The sequence below is a fragment of the Symphalangus syndactylus genome, chromosome 24 (genome assembly GCF_028878055.3).
Source record: "Symphalangus syndactylus isolate Jambi chromosome 24, NHGRI_mSymSyn1-v2.1_pri, whole genome shotgun sequence".
In the NCBI taxonomy this organism is placed as follows: Eukaryota; Metazoa; Chordata; class Mammalia; order Primates; family Hylobatidae; genus Symphalangus; species Symphalangus syndactylus.
In genome coordinates, this window is record NC_072446.2 from 57585704 (window position 1) to 57605162 (window position 19459).

The window sequence follows — 19459 nt, forward strand, 5'->3', positions numbered from 1 at the left end:
GTCAACTTCTGTGCAACAATACATCAAATAACCTAGTGTTTTCTATGTGGCTGACCATAGGAACTGAAAGTGCTATTAGAACTGAGGACAATTATAATGGCTTTCTGCTTAGACACATCACACCATGATTTAGAACAGAATAAGGAAGGGAAATAAATCTAAAACAGAATAAGAAAAAAGAATGTTATCCCTTCTCTCAAAATAAACTGTGAGTGGAGGGCATGGAGTATATTTAGTTTTAGTTAATGCTATAACAGAATACCGTAGACTGGTGGTTTATCAACAACAGAAATTTATTTCTCACAATTCTGGAGGCTGGGAAGTCCAAGATCAAGGTGCTTACAGATTTGTTTTCTGGTGAGGACCCACTTCCTGGTTCGTGGATGTTTGTCTTCTCCCTTTCACATGGCAGGAGGGGTGATGGAGCTCTCTGGGTCTCTTTTTATAAGGGCACTAATCCCATTCATGAGGGCTCTTACTCTCCTGACCTACCACTTTCCAAAGGCCCCACCTCCAAATACCATCACATTGGAAATGAGATTTCAACATTAGAATTTTGGGGGCACACAAACATTCAGTCCACTGCAGACATTAAATAAGAATCTAGGGTAAATTCTAACAAAGAATACATTTGAGTTACAGAGTGAAACATAAGACTTTAAGAAAGAAGGAACAGTGAAAATATTCTTTAGAATGAAAATGATATTTATATACTGAAAATATATCTTGACAGTAGTCATTGGGTTTGAAGTAAGTATGGTAGCATAATCTCCTAAAAGAACATTTCTGATATAAAAAGGAATTAATATTGTGCGGAAAAGGCATGTTCCACTCTCCCCCAGTCATACCCCAAGTTTGCACTCCTTTGCTATTCCTGCCTTTAACCACTTCTAATATCTTTTCAATGAAACCACTGAGAAAGTAGGAAACAGAAATGGTGGTAGTGAACCAGATATAAAAAAAAAACTTCCAATGAAGAACTTAATAAATAACTTTAAAAAGAACATTTTTATACTCTAGCCATTATCATAGTACTTGGTAAATACAGGTATGTTGGCATCTTTTTCCTTGACCCATCAGAAGTCTTGAAAAATGTGGTCCTCCGGAGTTTCAAAGTGTTTTCTTTATTGAAGAATGAATTTCACTACTAACCTTATTTCTTTCATATTCTACTGGCTATTTTACCAATATAAATTTAGTCTTCATAAATAAAAAAATATGTTTTCATAGCAGCAAGTCTACATCCATTATTGTGAATTTTGCTTTCAAGGAGATTTGATGTTCCATCATGAATTAAATTATCTGCTCCCAAAGTAACTTCATTTGCAAAATGTCAATAAAGTTCATAGCTCTCTATTAAAATTCGAGCCACTCTGTCATGTAAATACAGTTAGATGGTGAAATCTCACCACCTTCATGGCAGTCATCAAAAACCTTTAAAAAAGAAAAAAAATTATATTCAAATTAAAGTTTTAAAATATCTAAGACCCAACCACTTATTTAAAGCAAGATTAAAAACAAAACTTTCAAACTGAAAGGGACTAGGACTGTATTTAAGAACATATTATGGCCGGACGTGGTGGCTCACGCCTGTAATCCCAGCACTTTGGGAGGCCAAGGTGGGCGGATCACAAGGTCAAGAGATCAAGACCATCCTGGCTAACACGGTGAAACCCCGTCTCTACTAAGAATACAAAAATTAGCTGAGCGTGGTGGCAGGCGCCTGTAATCCCAGCTACCTGGGAGGCTGAGGCAGGAGAATTGCTTGAACCCGGGATGCGGAGGTTGTAGTGAGCCAAGATCACGCCACTGCACTCCAGCCTGGGCGACAGCAAGACTCCATCTTGGCGGGGAGGTGTGGGGGAAGAACATACTATAATAGGGCCTGCTTTGTGATCATCAAGTTAGGAGTAGTAGAGAGGCTTTTTTTACTGTGGCATTGAGATGACCATGCTCACCTGTCCACTGGGCAAAAGGCTATCACCAGGTAACACAGGAATACGGGCAGGGAGACCTATATATATATGAATGACTTAATTTTGATTAACCGATTGTTTCATGTTTAGCTACCTTTTTGTGAACGGTGCAAAATAGAATTCCTAATGTTAGCCTTTTGTCTAGGGATTGAAACCAAGGCATAGAGAGCTTAGGCATATAGACAAAGGCTGGTATAATGGAATAAAACACACACAGGCTCATGACTATAAATGCCATGAGGCCTGGGACAGTGTCTCTGGCTTTCTCTTGTATCCTTAGTGCCTAGAGCATAGAGTTGGCACTTAAAATATTTGGGAACGAATGAAGGAGGAGTGCTGGGGCATGCTGCAGGGGAAAGACATGATCTCTGGGTTTGAATCCCGGTTACTTCTAAGCTGTATGCCGCTATGTCTTCCTAAGCCTAAGCTCCCTCAGTTTTAAGGGGAAATAACACCACTAGCTTCAAGAACGTAAGGAGGATTAAATGAGACCACCTATGGAAATCATCAAGGACACATCTGGCCCAAGGTAGGTTCTCAACAAATCTCATTTTCTGCCCTGTTCAGGTGAAATGATTAGCCCTCATCAAAAAGTGTCCATTTCAAGGCCAAGAGCAGAAAACGCAAATATCCTTAATGTGGTTGTTCCAAGAAAGAATATAAAGCAGGGGGCCGGGTACAGGGGCACATGCCTGTAATCTCAGCACTTTGGGAGGCTGAGGGGATCACCTGAGGTCAGGAGATCGAGACCAGCCTGGCCAACATGGTGAAACCATCTCCACTAAAAATACAAAAAATTAGCTGGGCGTGGTGGCGGGCGCCTATAATCTCAGGTACTTAGGAGGCTGAGGCAGGAGAGTTGCTTGAACCTGGGAGTTGGAGGTTGCAATGAGTCAAGATCGCACCACTGCACTCCAGCCTCGGTGATAGAGTGAGACTCCGTCTCACAAAAAAAAAAAAAAAAAAAAAAAAAAAGTAAAGCAATGATGTGTTCATTAAAGGTCTGTTCATCAAGGTTTCATGGAGGTTTGAATAGCTCTTGGTCAACCCTAAGAGTCTGAGAAAACTGGGGTATGCTTGCTCTGTTTCTTAATGTGGCATTTGCACCCGGGGGCAGTCAAGTATAAAGTGAAGCCACTTTAACTCACCGGGCAGAGTCCACAGGGTGCCCGGACCAAACCCGTGGGAGGGATGATTGGATTGACTGCCCTGTACAGTTTCATGTGTCCGTCTACGCTGCCAACTGTGCCTTCTTTTGCAGCAATAATCGTCATCTCCACTTTTCCATCATAAATGAGTGTATTCAGGATGGTTTCAATGTCTTCCATGGATAACTCTACCTAAAAAAGGGATACATCAGAAAGGACACAAATAGGACAGGGAGACATCCACTTGGAGGGTGTTAAAAACAGTAAAGGGTTGCTGGGCACGGTGGCTCACACCTGTAATCCCAGCACTTTGGGAGGCCAAGGTGGGTGGATCACTTGAGGTCAGGAGTTCGACACCAGCCTGGCCAACATGGCAAAACGCTGTCTCTACTAAAAATACAAAAATTAGCTGGGTATGGTGGCGGGCACTTGTAATCCCACCTACTCGGGAGGCTGAGGCAGGAGAATGGCTTGAACCCGGGAGGCGGAGGTTGCAGTGAGCTGAGATCACACTACTGTACTCCAGCCTGGGCAACAAGAGCCAAACTCCATCTCAAATAAATAAATAAAACAGTAAAGGGTCATAATTCTGCTGTGAAATGGGAGAAACATTATGCTGGGGTGGAGTAATTTAAAGCACAAAGAGGAGGAACAATAGTCCAAGTTAGCACAAACCACTGAGATGCCAGGGACAGAATTCTAAGCTCATGTTGAGTTTGACACTTTCTGGTATCTTTACTTCCTAAGTAAAATCTAGAAATCTTATAAAAAATAACATTTCTTTAGCAGGAATTTATTGGAGATTTATAAAATGCTTGAGCAGAAAGGCACTTTAGACATCAAATAGTCCCAGTTCCTAGTTTTTATGAGAAATCTGAGGCCCAAGAAATTAAAGTGACATGTCCAAAATGGCCACTTTGATTTCTTCACTGTGAAAAGCATCAGTGTCCTTAAAAAAAGAATTTCAAAAGGCTAGGGTACAGTGGCACTTTGGGAGGCCAACGCAGGAGGATCACTTGAGTCCAGAAGTTCAAAACCAGCCTGGGCAACAAAATGAGACCCTATCTCCAAAAAAATAAAAAAAGCATCAGTGTCCCAAGCTGAGTATCAGTTCAGATAATGCCCAATGGCAGTGACTGCCTTTGCCTAAGATACAGGACAGTATCTTCCCAAAGTGGATTCTGCAGAATGTTCGTAGCTATCATCTCAAAAAAAAAAAAAACCAAAAAACAATCTGGGTCAAATACATGTTTGGAATACATTGTATGTGACAAAGAGTAAGTTTTAAAAAATAAGATGAAATTCAGTTCTGACCTTACTGATTCCCAATTCACAGATATATTTCCACACTTCATGTGATGAGGCAAATGAACTATTTCTTTGTATCATTGGGTTCTGTTTGCTTTCTCGTGCTGTTTCTGCCTATAAGGATTGAAACATAAGAAATGTAAGTAAGAATATTGGTGTGTTTTCTGAATACACTTTATACTGAGTCAAACCAACAGCAGAACATATTTAGTTTAGTAAAAATGCCCAATTTCAGGTTTTTAATTCCTATAAAATATGATAGATTAAAATCCTTTGTGAAAAACTTTTTACAAGAGGGTTTGCAGTGATGTTCCCTCAATCAGACCTTACCTTGGACTGTAGGAATTTAAAACACTGTTGGTTAAGCACCTCTACAAATTCAGATTCAAAATCCTGGTCACTGTACCAGGCTCCACCAGTCACAGACCGGTCTGGCTGCAGGTTATAGAGCATATACACCTTCTTTTTTGAGGCCTAGGAAAGAACATGCACAGTTCATGTGTTTATAAGATAACAATTTCCAAAAACAAAAAGAAAAACACCTATATTTTGGAACAGTTTAAGATGTACAAAATTATTGCAAAGATAGTACACAGAGCTCCTATATACTCCATGCTGTTTCCCCTATTTTTAACATCTTGGATTAGTGTGGTACACTTGTCACAATTAATGAACTAATATTGATAAATCATTACTAACTAAATGCCATACTTTATTCAGATTTCATTAGTCCTAATGTTCCTTTTCTGCTCCAGGATTCCATCCAGGACATCATACTACATTTAGTCATCTCTCTCAGGCTTCTTTTAGTTGTGACAATTTCTCAAACACCATATTTCTATCACTATGGACTCATGAGTATTTATTTTATACTTTGATTTACATTCAAATACTTCATTGCCATTCCCACATTGGAAGCTTTGGAATGCTTTGGGCATTGGAAGCTTTTCACTTGGTTCCTGTATCCCTTTGATATGCTCCCATCGTGTGTGTGTGTGTGTGTGTGTGTGTGTGTGTGTGTATTTTAGCACTTTCTTTTTTTCTTCTTTTGGAGACAGGGTCTTGCTCTGTCGCCCAGGCTGGCGTGCAGTGGTGCAATCTCGGTTCACTGCAACCTCTGCCTCCTGGGTTCACATGATTCTCCTGCCTCAGCCTCCCGAGTAGCTGGGACTACAGGCACACGCCGCCACCATGCCCAGCTAATTTTTGTATTTTTAGTAGAGACGGGGGTGTCACCATGTTGGCCAGGATGGTCTAGATCTCTTGACCTTGTGATCCTCCCGCCTCGGCCTCCCGAAGTGCTGGGATTACAGGCATGAGCCCCCCCATGTCCAGCTATTTTAGCACTTCCTTACTTTCTAGCACTACAAGATGTCAAGAGCATTTTCTTTCTTTTTTTTTTTTTTTTTTGAGACGGAGTTTCACTGTTGCCCAGGCTGGAGTGCAATGGCACACAACCTCAGCTTACTGCAACCTCCACCTCCCAGGTTCAAGCAATTTTCCTGTCTCAGCCTCCCGAGGAGGTAGGATTACAGGCGCCTGTCACCATGCCCAGCTAATTTTTTTTGTATTTTTAGTAGAGATGGGGTTTCACCACGTTGGCCAAGCTGGTCTCTAATTCCTGACCTCAGGTGATCCACCCTCCTTGGCCTCCCAAAGTGCTGGGATTACAGGCATGAACCACCATGCCCAGCCGTCAGGAGCATTTTCTATATGTTTATTTTATTGCATTATAGTATTAGAAACCACGACTTGGGCATTAGATGTGTTCATTGCCATCGGGATGTCATCACTTCTAGGCCTTCTCAGTTGGCAGCACGAGATTTATGTGTGCATATTAACTCTTGTATATATATAGCTATACTCAATATTTCTAAATATAACCATCTATATTATTTATATTCAATTACATAAGAGTCCATACTGATGTTTTCAAGTCTAATCCATTACTACATGGATCATTCTAACTTCTCGTTTGTCTGTAACTGCTCACTTCAACACTGAGGAACCCAAATTTCACTGGGTTGTAAACATAAAGAATTTGGGCCAGGCATGGTGGCTTATGCCTGTAATCCCAGCACTTTGGGAGGCTGAGGTGGGCAGATCTTTAAGTCTAGGAGTTCAAGACAGGCCTGGGCAACACAGTAAAACCCTGTCTCTACAAAAATACAAAAATTAGCTGAGCATGGTGGCATGTGTCTATAGTCCCAGCTACTTGGAAGGCTATGGTGGGAGGATGGCTTAAGCCCAGGAGGTTGATGCTGCAGTGAGCTGTGACTGTGCCACTGCACTCCAGTCTGGGTGACAGAGCCAGACCATGTCTTAAAAAAAAAAAAAATTTTTGGCTAGACTTTGTCCCTTTTTCCTAGGAAGTAACTTCTACATCTTTGGAATTTCCCAATAGGCCTTGTTATTCATGGTGAATCCCTTAGATCACACCTGGGTTTATGCTAACAAGGTGACTCCTGATAGGACTCTAAATAGTTTCAGGATAGGAGTTGTCCATGCTGAAAAGACCAACCACATGATTATGATTAGAGGGTTGCGGCTTTGGGCCATGTGACATCAGTCCAATCTCGGGAGGAGAGAGGAGCTGGAGACTGAATTCACTCACATGACCGAGGATTCAATCAATCATGCCTGTATAATGAAACCCTAATAAAAACTTTGGACAGCAAAGCTTGGGTGGGCTTCCAAATTTGGTTAATGCTTCTGTCATACAAAATAATTTCACCACCCTAGAAATATTTCTCATGCTTCACCTATTCAACTTTCCCTACCATCCCTGCCCTCACCCCTGATCTTTTTAGTCTGTCTAGTTTTGCCTTTTCCAGGATGTCATATAGTTGTAATCATATAGTATGTAGCCTTTTTGGACTGGCTTCTTTTACTTAGCAATATGCATTTAAGATTTACTCATATCTTTTCATGAAAGCTTATTTCTTTTTATAACTGAATACTATTCTGGTTTGTTTATCCATTCACTTATTGAAGGATACCTTGGTTGCTTCCAGTTTTTGATTATGAATAAAGCTGCTGATTACAAATAAAGCTGCTATAAATATTCATGTAGTTATGTGGACATAAGTTTTCAAATCAGTTGGGTAAATACTTAAGAGCTTGACCTTTGGACGATGTGGTAAGACTCTGTTTAGTTTTGTAAAAAACTGCCCAGTTTTTTTTACAAAGGGACTGTACCATTTTGCATTCTTAGCAATGTATGAGTGTTCGTCTTGGTCTGTATCTTGTCAGCATATGGTATTACCAATTTTTAGATTTTAGCTATTCTAATAGGTGTGTAGTGGTATCTCGCTACACTAAATTTTATGTTAATTTGCAGTTCTCTAATGAAAAATAATGTAGAGTATCTCTTCATATGCTTATCTGCCATCTGTATGTCTTCTTTGGTGAGGTTCAGATCTTTTGCTCATTTTTAGTTGGATTATTTGTTTTCTTTGTGTGTGTATGTGTGTGTGTGGTTTTTCTTTTTTTTTTGAGATGGAGTTTCGCTTTTGTTGCCCAGGCTGGAGTGCAATGGTGCAATCTTGCTCACTGCAACCTCTGCCTTCTGGGTTTAAGCAATTCTCCTGCCTCAGCCTCCCAAGTAGCTGGGATTACAGACATGTGCCACCACGCCTGGATAATTTTGTATTTTTAGTAGACATAGGGTTTCACCATGTTGGTGAGGCTGGTCTTGAACTCCTGACCTCAGGTGATCCACCCGCCTTGGCCTCCCAAAGTGTTGTTTTCTTATTGCTGAATTTTAGGAGTTCTTTGTATATTTTGGAGACAAGTCCTTTATCAAATATGTGATTTGCAAATATCTTTTAGTGTGTAACTTGTCTTTTCATTCTCTTAACATGTCTTGCAAAGCAGAGGTTTTCAAAAAATTTTGATAAATTCCAACTTATTAACATTTTCTTTCACAGACTACTATTGGAGTTGTAGTCCAAGAATTCATTAACAAAGCCAAGGTCATGTAGATTTTCTATGTTTTCTTCAAAAAGTTTTATAGTTTTGCATTTTACACCGAGATCTAAGATTATTTTAACCCTTAAAAGGACACAGAAGTTCACCAATTGATGAATGAACAAAAGGTGATATAAATCTATACAATGGAATTTTCATTGGCAGTAAGAAGGAATGAAGTACAATATGGATCAATCTTGAAAACATCATGTTAAGTCAAAGTAGTCATACATAAAAGACTACATATTCTATTATTCCATTTATAGGAACTGTCCAGAATAGACAAATCTATAATAAAGGCAGAAAATAAATTATTCTTTGTTAGGGCCTGTGGAAAGAGAGGCTGGGAAACAAATACTAGTGGCCACATTTGGGGGTGATGAAAATGTTCTAAAATTAGGACAGCAGTGATGGTTGCACAACTCTTGGATTATAGTAAAAATCAGTGACTGTAAATCCAAAGATTTTACACTTTAAAAGGCTGAATGAATTCTGTGGTATGAATGAATTATATTTCAGCAAAGCTGTTATTAAACATAAAGATGTAGAAGGAAGACTGACAAAATGAGGCTACATGATAGGGATTTATTATATGATTTTTTTCTACCTTTGTATATATTTGAAATTATCCATTAAACAATGTGGAAGGGAAATGCTATTCTGATAAATAAAATCACTAATAAGCATCAAATTCTTATAAGCAATGTTATAATTCTTATAATTCTTGTTTTATTCAAAAATAAAAACTTGAAGCAACATATGTAAGTGGATATTCGAGGAAAGGTCTACTCACTGCCACAGACCTAACAGCTCTGAAATTATAAAATTTGAATTATAGCTTTAATTCTTATGAAATGTGTATTGAAGCAAACTTTATTCTAGGAGAATCTCAGTTCCTCTGATGTCTAAATCAGTGAGGTCAGGGGCAGATGTCCCCGAGGGAGCCAGCTCTGGAGCAGGGGTGGGGCAGGATGAGGAGCAGGAAAAACACATGTGTACTAGAAGAGAAGCTCTACCAAGGCAGGGATCTTTCTACGACTTGTTCATTAATGTATCCCAAGCACTCAGAACAGTGTCTGGCACACAGCAAACACTCTTTGTTGAATGAGAAAGCTAGTATGTCGGGATAAAGTAAATTATCTTACACACCACAAAATCTAGGAAAAATGTCCACAGTTCCAAAGATTCTTCACTGAAGACAGTAAAGTAGTTTTAGATTTTTGAGTGGGTGAGACACCAAGAACTAACTGTGTAGGGACAAGTCTAAGCAGTATCTCCAAACCAATCCAACATGAGCTAAACTGTTAAGTCTTTTTTGACCAGCTGTTCTAAATCATGACATAACTTCAAGAATAAAAACTTGAAGCAACATATCTAAGTGGATATTTGAGGAAAGGACTACTCACTGCTACAGACTTAACAGCTTTGATAAGCTTTTTACTTTCCAGATTCTTCAGAATTTTGTTGATTTCTGTTAATGGCAAATTACTTTTATAGCGGATATCTCTGCTCCATATTCCTATGAGAAAGTAAAGAAAAATAAGTTGAACTATGGTTTTCATGGATTTTTAATGTTATTCCTCTAACTTGTGTATCATTCCAAAGCTAGCAGTATAAAGCTAACAGTAAAAATGAAATGACTTAGAGGTAAGAACCTTGGCTAAAGTAGCAAAAGTATGCTAAACAATAAGTCTAATGCTTTATAAGACTTATTATAATGATTTATAATTTCTAACTAGAAATTTCTTGGAATCCCAGTGTGGCAAACTTTTAAAAAATTTATGGAAAGGGCTGGGCATGGTGGCTCATGCCTGTAATCCCAGCACTTAGGGAGGCCGAGGCAGGTGGGTCACCTGAACTCAGGAGTTTGAGACCAGCCTGGCCAACATGGTGAAACTCTGTCCCTACTAAAAATACAAAAATAATTAGCCGGGCCTGGTGGCGTGCACCTGTAGTCCTAGCTACTTGGGAGGCTGAGGCATGAGACTCGTTTGAACCCGGGAGGCGGAGGTTGCACTGAGCCAAGATCGCACCATTGCACTCCAGCCTGGGCAATAGAGCAAGACTCCGCCTCAAAAAAAAGAAAAGAAAATTATTAAGAGGACGTTTTTATAATGGAAGGAAAAATCACGGATGCAATGGCATTATATCATCTGTACCCTTATCTCTATTTTCTGATATTTTCATTTTAGATTGTAAATGTGAAATACAAACTTAAATTTGGGTCAAGGTCAACTGCCATCCTCAAGTGGGACAAAAACACTCTTTAGATGAGTGTCTGCATGCATGTAATCCATTATTTATACAACATTGTATTTGTGAGATGGAAAAAGGAAGCCTAGAGTTCTTATGGCTGCTAAAAGCCCTGTGTGAGAAGCAATGATTTCTTTTTCAAAGAAGGAAATAAGTGTTATATGTGGAAAGGGAATTATGTAAATATTTTGCTTTATTTTCTTCCCAATGTAATGGCATATGAGATAGGAAGATTAAAAAATTATGCAGAATGGCCTTCTCATAGGACTATTTTTAAAAATGTTAATTTTAATAAATATAAGAATTAGTTATGTAATTTCAGATTACATCTCAATTTTTCCAGCTAATATCAATGACTCAAATAGATCCCAAATTATTATAACTTAGGATTGCAATTTAGATACAGTTCTTCAAGGGGGTAGAAGAGGAACTATAGCTGCTGAGGGACATCTGTTAAGACACTGCTACACTACACCGGCTTTCCTTTTGGTCCTTGCAAAAACGAGAGGTGTTAGCATCCACGATTTATAGATAAGATAAAGAAACTGAAGCTCACAAAGTTTAAGTAACTTGTCCATGGTCATATAGCTAGAAGGTACAGATTTTTTTTTTAAAAAAACTTAAATTTTATTTATTTTGAATAGATAATACATTCATGTGGCTCAGAATTCAGAAGTCTTTTTCCATCCCTGGCCACAGCCCTCTAGTTCTTGTCTCTTTCAAGGCAACAATGGCCTTACTCTTGGGTGTCCTTCAAGCACATGCATGTTATATTTGTATGTTCTATTCCCTTCCTCAATATACTCTGTCCACTGAGTTCTACCCTGGGAAGCTGAGATCTGGATTCCTATATCTAGTTCCAAAGGCAATGTTTTTTTCTGCTTCATCTTTCACATGCTTACCTTTATTTCCTGCATCCTCTATGATTTGATATACTAGTTTTTCTTGGTTATCGCGGCAATGTTTTTTTCTGCTTCATCTTTCACATGCTTACCTTTATTTCCTGCATCCTCTATGATTTGATATACTAGTTTTTCTTGGTTATCGCGGCAATGTTTTTTTCTGCTTCATCTTTCACAGGCTTACCTTTATTTCCTGCATCCTCTATGATTTGATATACTAGTTTTTCTTGGTTATCGTGGCAATGTTTTTTTCTGCTTCATCTTTCACATGCTTACCTTTATTTCCTGCATCCTCTATGATTTGATATACTAGTTTTTCTTGGTTATCGGATCCCTTCATTTTACTGTAGTGGAATAAAGTAAAATTAGTAAGGTAAAGACTATAGGATAATCTAATAATCTACATCACTACTTAAACAAAATTAGCAGACAAGGTCACCGCAGTGACATATTTACCAAAAGAAAGGCTTACCTTAAAAAGAATGAGACAGAGCTGTGTGTACCAACATGAAAAGATGTCCAAGATACAGTAAGTGAAAAAAACAAGTTGCAAAACAGAATGGATAGCATGATTCCATTTTTGTTAAAAAAAAAAAAAGAGAAAGATTATATATAAATATATAATCATCTATGTGTATTTATATATAGCTAGAAGAAAGGCTATATACTAAATTATTAAGAGCCATTACCTCTGGGAAATGGAATATATCATAGGAGGCAGGGATGATACACAGGACAGGTTTATGTAATTCTGTATTAGCTTTATTCCCAACACATACTTTTGCAATAATAAACATTTTCTTAAAATTAAAAAAACAAGTACTTACCCAGCATTCTGAGAGTCCTTTATTCTATATAAAAGGCCCGTATTGCTCCTTAAGAGATCCAACTGACCCTAGTTTTTAAGACAGTAGACAACAGGAGTCAGTTATTTTGGAGATATGTTAAATCAAATGACAAATGTTGATGCATTCTTTAACATTCTTAATTTTTCAAAACCTGCTCTTTAATCTCAAAATTTTTCAAAATATCACTAACAATTTCCCGTAGGCTAGATCTTGGCTTGGTTATATGACCAATGCATAAAGAAGTTTTAAAAAGCAGCTTAACAATGTATGTTCAAAATCAATATAAATCCAAATTACATATATAAAATAAAAATATAATTTATATAAATACGAAGTTGAAATAAAGACTAAATAGGCATATTCTGTTGCACAGTGAAAAATAAAATTTATAAAGTTAATGGCTGGGCGTGGTGGCTCACACCTGTAATCTCAGCACTTTGGGAGGCCAAGGCAGGTGGTCCATTTGAGGTCAAGAGTTTGAGACCAGCCTGGCTAACATAGTGAAACCCTGTCTCTACTAAAAATACAAAAATTAGCCAGGTGCAGTGGCATGCGCCTGTAGTCCCGGCTACATGGGAGGCTGAGCTGAGATCGCACCACTGCACTCCAGCCTGGGCGACAGAGCAAGACTCCATCTTGAAAAGCAAAAAACAAACAAAACAAAAAACAAAAAAAGTTAATAGTGACATTTACTGAAGTCAGCCAATGAATAAAAGGACTAGAGTAGTATTGTTTTTATATAGCAAATCAAAAGTAAAATAAAGTATGTCTGTCATGCTCCTGAATTTCCTTGGGTCCAAACTTAAGAGAACCCAGAAAATTATACCACTAGGCTCTGGAAGTACTGGAAAGCCACAGTTGAGAGGGATGCTATTCCCTTGTTTATTTATTTATCTATTTAGAGACAGAGTCTCACTCTGTCACCCAGGCTGGTGTGCCGTGGCACAATCTCGGCTCACTGCAACCTTTGCCTCCCGGGTTCATGTCATTCTCGTGCCTCAGCCTCCCGAGTAGCTGGGATTACAGATGCGTGCCACCAAACCTGGCTAATTTTTGTATTTTAGTAGAGATAGGGTTATGCCATGTTGGCCAGGCTGATCTTGAACTCCTGGCCTCAAGTGATCCGCCTACCTCGGCCTCCCAAAGTGCTGGGATTACTGGCATGAGCCACTGTGCCCGGCCCATTCCCTTGTTTTAAAACAGATACTCATGACTTGGAAATGGATTTACATACTGAATGAACAGTGACACACTCCTTCTGTTCCCTGACCCCACGAAGTGGCAAAGTAGGACTACAAGGCCCAATCCGGAGGCTCTGGTCATTTATCCAGCTTATAAATATTTACTGAATACTTGTCCTGTGCCAGGTGTTATGATAGGTGTTTGGGGGAACAACATTAATTCTAAAAGGGAAACACAGAGCTGACTTCAATACCCATCTGGTTGGCATTAAGATAGAGGTAAGTAAAGCCACCCTGAACTCCCAGATTGGGTACTCAGAGAACAGACTGTGGCCCAACCTGGGGGGGGTTCAGTGACTTCCTGGAGGCAATGGCAGAGTGGAGTACTAATGAGTTAGTCATCTGTAAAGAATAAGAAGAACCTTCTAAGCAGGGGAACAACATGAGCCCTGAGGCATGAAACAGCATGATACGGCAGGAAACCAAAAACAATCTGCTCCTCCTGAAACCTAACTTTTGAAGTAGAGTGGTGGAGATGAGGCTGGTGAGCAGTACAGGGACTCAGTGTGGTAAACCCAGGAGTTTGAACTTGAATCTCCAGTATAAACAAATTGCAGGTGGTAGAGTGCCTTGGTCAGACCTGCATTTAAGACAGATCAGGGGCCAGGCGCAGTGGCTCATGACTGTAATCCCAAATCAGGCTGGCTTCTCTGAGACAGATGGAGTCATGGAAACCAGTTAAGATGCTACTGCAGCTGTCCAGGTAAAAGCCATGAGCCTGAACATGATGCAGTACCAGGGATAGAAATGGAGGGGGTGTGGACAGCAAATTTAAGAACTGTTTTTAAGAGCTAAAATCAGAAACATTACATGATTTATTAATAATCACTCCCTTTCTTAATATCCTTTGATAGCTCTACTACTGCCTACATACAAGCTATAGCCAATAGGACTCGCAGTGGGTGGGTGGTGGCAGAGGTGGTAAAAGAGAGGTGCTGAAGATGATTTTTAGTCAGAAGGAAAGAGCTGAGAGGGCGATGAGAGGAAAAAAAGAACTTTTTCCACTGCTACAACCAACCAGAATCCCTTCCTCTGTCTTTCCCAGAGCTGAAGACCTTCATCACAGTGAAATAACTAGAAATCAGCAACATTCCTTTGTCCTTGGGCTAGAACAGGGGTGAGCAATCTGCTCCGCAGCTTGTTTTTATAACTAAAGTTTTGTTGGAACATGGCTGTAGCCATTTGTTTATGTATCATCGTCCATGGCTGCTGCTTCCTAAAATGACAGAGTAGTTGTGATAGAAATCATATGGCTCACAAAGCCTAAAACATATACTGTCTGGCACTTTATAGAAAAAGTTTGCCAACTCCTGAGCTAGGAAATTGATGGGAAAGGTTTAAGAAAAGATTCATCGGACCCCAAATCTCCACATCCAGAGCCCTTGGAAATCCAACGAGATTAGTAGACTTAAAAAACAAATCAGTCATTCAGATGAGGCCTTGGCATAGAACTCTTTAACCTAACTGCTACTAAAGCCAAACTGAAATGCTCTAAGGAAAAGGATGTTTTGATGATGAGGCAAAGTAAGGAAAGATTTAGAGCATCAGGCACCACTAGGTGGGTTTTTAGACAGTCTTGCTTGTTTGTTTCTGGACAGCTGGAGGATGGCTTCACTGATAAATTCCATGCAATGTCACTGGGGGCTAAGGCTGCACTTCCTCCCCAAGGCCCAACATTCTTCATTCAACTGGACTCATTCTTGCATCCTGAAATGCTCAGAGTGACAACGTGGAGAATGAAACCCTGATAACTGGGCTCTGTGACAACTCATAGGAAAATCAGGGGGTTGAGGGGGGTGGTATATTTTATAGGAAATGGCCCAACACCAGCAGTAGGAAGCAAACAGAAGGTGAGAACAGACTAGGCCTATGTATGGCAGTGGCAATTAATAAATACAACAGTTATAACATAATGCATTTATTTCATTTGTCTTATAATGCATAATTATTTCTTTTTTTTTTTTAAATCCAAAATGCGTTTATTGAGATGGTTTCCCACTCATCTTGATTCAGAGTGCTTTCAGTGCTGCTTCCTCCTGAAGGAACATCTTTCTGTAAGCCTTGCTTTTGCTCCTGTAGGCTGGCACAGGACAGTGGAGCGGCCAACACACAAAACTACCGTTTGTGCATAGCTAAAGACCGTGGTGATTTTATAGCATCCTGGGCATTTCACATCCATGAAGTAGGAATTGGGGCTCTGCACCAGGCGTTTCTTCGTGTTTCCTCTTCTCCTCTTCTGGAGAGGGATGAAGGAGATCCTTTGCGAGAGGCATGTTCTCATGTGGGTAGGTCGTCACCGCCGGAAAGCTATTTCTTCTTTTTTCAATTCAGGTAGTTTGAGCTGTTTCCTGGTTTAGAGTCTTATCAGTCAAACCTAACACACTTTCTCGTTTTACGACTGCTGTATTAGGGTTCTCCAGAGAAACAGAACCAATAGGATACATCTCCCTCTTGAAAGATTTATCAGAAGGTATTTGCTCCGTGATTATGGAGGCTGAGGAGTCCCATCATCTGCCCTCTGCAAGCTGGAGACCCAGGAAAGTTGGTGTTGGAGATCAAAGGGCTGAGAGCAGAGAGCTGATGATGTAGATACCAGTCCAAGTCTGAAGGTCTGAGAACCAGGAGTGCTGAGGGCACAAGATTCATAGCCCAGCTCAAGATTGAGTTCAAAGAGTGAATTCAATCTTCCTCTGCCACTTTGTTCTATTTAGGCCCTGAATGGATTGGATGATGCTCACCCACACTGGACCCATATCTACTTTACTCGGTTCACCAATTCAAAATGCTAACCTCTTAGAAACACCCACACAGACACTCCAATAAAATGTTTAACTAGATATCTAGGAATCCTGTATCTTAGTCAAGCTGACATGAAATTTACCATCACAACTACATAATAAAAACAAGTGATAATCAGCATATCAGTAATTATGCAAAATAGTTAGATTCACCTTACCATAGACAACAACCTATTGATGGCTACTGCCCGCTGCTGGGCTTCTATATGAGGCATTTCATTCTGAATTACTTGGTCTGTGATTCCATGAGGGAACTGGTGACATAATTCTATAATTCTAGAAACAAAGATATTAATGTTATCCTTCATGGTTACCTGTTTCAAGAGACAGTCGGGGTAAAAATACAAGTAGAATAGTTTGAAATTGTGCCCTTTTCACATTTGGCAGACAATCTGGGTTTCTGTGATGGTTTTGGATCAAAGCATGTTAGAAATTGAAGAAGATTGTTTCTAAATACATGTTTACAGTATTATTGTTATTTAAGAAGAATATTTCTTTTCCTCACTAATAAGAACTTTAAATTACAGCAAAAGTCTAATGAAATCACAGAAAAAATATTAAAGCTGAGACTTCAGTTTTCTCAGGTGTAATAAGCATGTCAAAGTTAAGCCATAAATGTGCAAGCAGGAGGCAAATGCAGATGTTTCTGGTGGGAAGCCAAAATTTGTTATGACAATTCACCATAATGGGGCCTGTTTTTGGAATTATATCTACCAAACAAAAAAAGTCAAAATCTTCACCTAGTCAACATCAACAAATGTATTATTCCTAGCAGTATGAGAAAGTTGGGTCTTTTAAAACTACGTGATAATCTAAGAGTGGCAGTGCCTCGGTAAAGAATATAAAAGTGGGCCGGGCGCGGTGGCTCACGCCTGTAATCCCAGCACTTTGGGAGGCCGAGGCGGGCGGATCACGAGGTCAGAAGAGACCATCCCAGACAACATGGTGAAACCCCGTCTCTACTAAAACACAAAAAATTAGCCGGGTGTGGTGGCGCGAGCCTGTAGTCCCAGCTACTCGGGAGGCTAAGGCAGGGGAATCGCTTGAACCCGGGAGGCGGAAGTTGCAATGAACCGAGATTGCGCCACTGCACTCCAGCCTGGCGTCAGAGCGAGACTCCGTCTCAAAAATAAACAAACAAACAAACAAAAATAAAAGTGGCAGAGGCTTTGGGTGTCCTAAAAGTCTTGAGTTCAATACTGCACTGAAACCACCTGGCTTAATGTTAGTTACTTCGTAATCACCAACTGCGGCCTAACTCCGCCTAAACGTTTTGTCATAGACGTTCCCTTAGTGACAAGAGCGATCCTGGATCACAACACGCATTCACAAGTGTTCTACGGGGAAGGAAAGCCTAGGGTCTCCTCTCAAAGCACTGATCACGTCAAAGTAGGAAGGCAGCGCATCATCACAACTTCCCCAAAAGTATCAGGGCAAAGCCAGCCAGCTACACAAAGTTGCAAGTTGTCAAACCCAGTTTGAACTTCTTGAGTTCTGCTCTCCCAGGATGGGAAGGAAAAGTGGGTCCAGAACCCCGCAATCGTTTTCCCGCGTGATCACCCAACCCGCTCCGGCCACTCCCAAGGGATCCGGGAGAAGGGGTCCGGCTGCCCAAATGACTGGGCGCCTGATGCAGTCCCAAGCCGGAGCCTCACTGGTTTACCTGTTTTCTATTTCGACCGGATCTGCGTCGGGCGGCTGCACCTTCACCTTCACCTCCGCCATGACGGCGCAGTTCCTGACGTCTATGAGGAAAGATGCACGAAGCAGCCCCGTAGCAAGTCGGGGAACCCGGGGAACCAGTGGAGGATAGTGCTCTGCCGAGGTCGAGGGGCCTTCTTCCTTGTGTCGCAGCCGGTCCTTCCTTGCCTTTCGGCGGGAGGTGGCCAAGCCGCGCCTGCTCCGGCCCACTTACAGGCGCCGCTACAGCTTCTTATTCTTGTTTTCCAGAATGTCAATGCCCATCGGACGCACAAGCCTGGTTCCTTCATTCTGAGTTAGGAAACCAACTTTTAGCACTTGGCAACTCTGTGAAGGAATATTCTTGGATGCCCATGGGATAACACTGGGAAAGGAATTCCAGGCGGGTACCAGGCTCCCTGCGGAGCGGCAGGGGCCGGCCTAGTTGCTAAGAAGCTGCGTTTTCACCAATCATCTGCCCAGCTCCCAGTGGGCGGGGCGCGGCTCGCAGCGCCTGTGGTAACCCGGGCGGCTGCGAAGGAGGAGGCAAGAGGCGGTGAGAGGCCGGCGACTGGGTTGGTAGCTGCAGAGATGCATTAGGGGTTCCGATCCCGGGCTCCGCGGTTAGAGGAAGAGGAGGGCGGCTAGAGGAGGGGAAGAACTTCCCTTACTCCAGCTGAAGGGATGCAGGTGTCTTTGGCAGCCCCTGATGGGCGGGGACAACCAAACGGAGTTCCGGATCCGGGCTGCGAGGGGGCGGTCCGTTGGGAGAGTTGAGGGGTCTGCGGATCCTGTTGACTGCACGTTGCCATTTGGGCCTGGCGGGTCCGCCTTTTTCTGGATTCCCTTTGCGTGGGGCCCACTGGCCACCCCAGCTTCCTAAGGGCATATGCTAGTTGACCCTTGCGAATTACTTCCTCTCCTACATATTTTTTATTTAGAATTTTTCAACTATTTTTATTTATTTATTTATTTATTTATTTATTTATTTATTTTGAGACGGAGTCTCGCTCTGTCGCCCAGGCTGGAGTGCAGTGGCGCAATCTCGGCTCACTGCAAGCTCCGCCTCCCGGGTTCACGCCATTCTCCTGCCTCAGCCTCTCCGAGTAGCTGGGACTACAGGCGCCCGCCACCACGCCCGGCTAATTTTTTGCATTTTTTAATAGAGACGGGGTTTCACCGTGGTCTCGATCTCGTGACCTCGTGATCCGCCCGCCTCGGCCTTCCAAAGTGCTGGGATTACAAGCGTGAGCCACTGCGCCCGGCCAACTATTTTTATTTTATCTGCCTTTCACTTGAATGGAAATGCGACCATGGGCAAGTCTCAAGTCCAGCC

General features: G+C 41.2%; 2 protein-coding genes and 1 pseudogene across 22 annotated transcripts in view; 1 reads left to right on the forward strand and 2 right to left on the reverse strand.

Annotated features, from left to right (window-relative positions):
• Nucleotides 1–275: 275 nt before the first annotated feature.
• POLR3F (RNA polymerase III subunit F) lies at nt 276–18583 on the reverse strand. 3 transcript variants are annotated; one of them, XM_055265119.2, is made up of 9 exons: nt 18107–18583; nt 16602–16719; nt 12384–12451; nt 11833–11900; nt 9808–9920; nt 4763–4906; nt 4439–4546; nt 3125–3316; nt 276–1434 (listed from the first exon to the last, which is right to left on the reverse strand). In XM_055265119.2, exons 1-9 carry the CDS (start codon nt 18166–18168, stop codon nt 1357–1359), a joined length of 951 nt encoding a protein of 316 aa, XP_055121094.1. In that variant the 5' UTR covers nt 18169–18583; the 3' UTR covers nt 276–1356. The 3 variants fall into 3 exon arrangements, with proteins under 3 accessions (XP_055121094.1, XP_055121095.1, XP_063489980.1); XM_055265120.2 differs by lacking the exon at nt 4763–4906 and having other exon boundaries at nt 18107–18236; XM_063633910.1 differs by lacking the exons at nt 12384–12451; nt 16602–16719; nt 18107–18583 and adding an exon at nt 12029–12377.
• Nucleotides 15592–15933, reverse strand: LOC129474158 (small ribosomal subunit protein eS27-like; annotated as a pseudogene).
• Nucleotides 18575–19459, forward strand: part of DZANK1 (double zinc ribbon and ankyrin repeat domains 1) — a 78312-nt gene continuing 77427 nt past the window's right edge. For 4 of the 19 annotated variants that reach the window (XM_063633888.1, XM_063633889.1, XM_063633895.1 and 1 more), the window contains exon 1: nt 18618–18698. The gene's annotated coding sequence lies outside the window, so the exon portion shown is untranslated. Of the gene's footprint in view, nt 18699–19459 lie in introns of all 19 variants that reach the window. The other 15 variants (XM_063633901.1, XM_063633896.1, XM_063633892.1 and 12 more) reach the window with 11 other exon arrangements.

Excerpts from the sequence above, each read along its gene's own strand:
- POLR3F (XM_055265119.2), bottom strand. The coding sequence starts at position 18,168 with ATGGCGGAGGTGAAGGTGAAGGTGCAGCCGCCCGACGCAGATCCGGTC. Across the intron at positions 16,720-18,106 it reads CCGGTCGAAATAGAAAACAG|AATTATAGAATTATGTCACC; the intron begins GTAAACCAGTGA and ends CTTTGTTTCTAG. Across the intron at positions 9,921-11,832 it reads AGAGGATGCAGGAAATAAAG|GAATATGGAGCAGAGATATC; the intron begins GTAAGCATGTGA and ends ACTTTCTCATAG.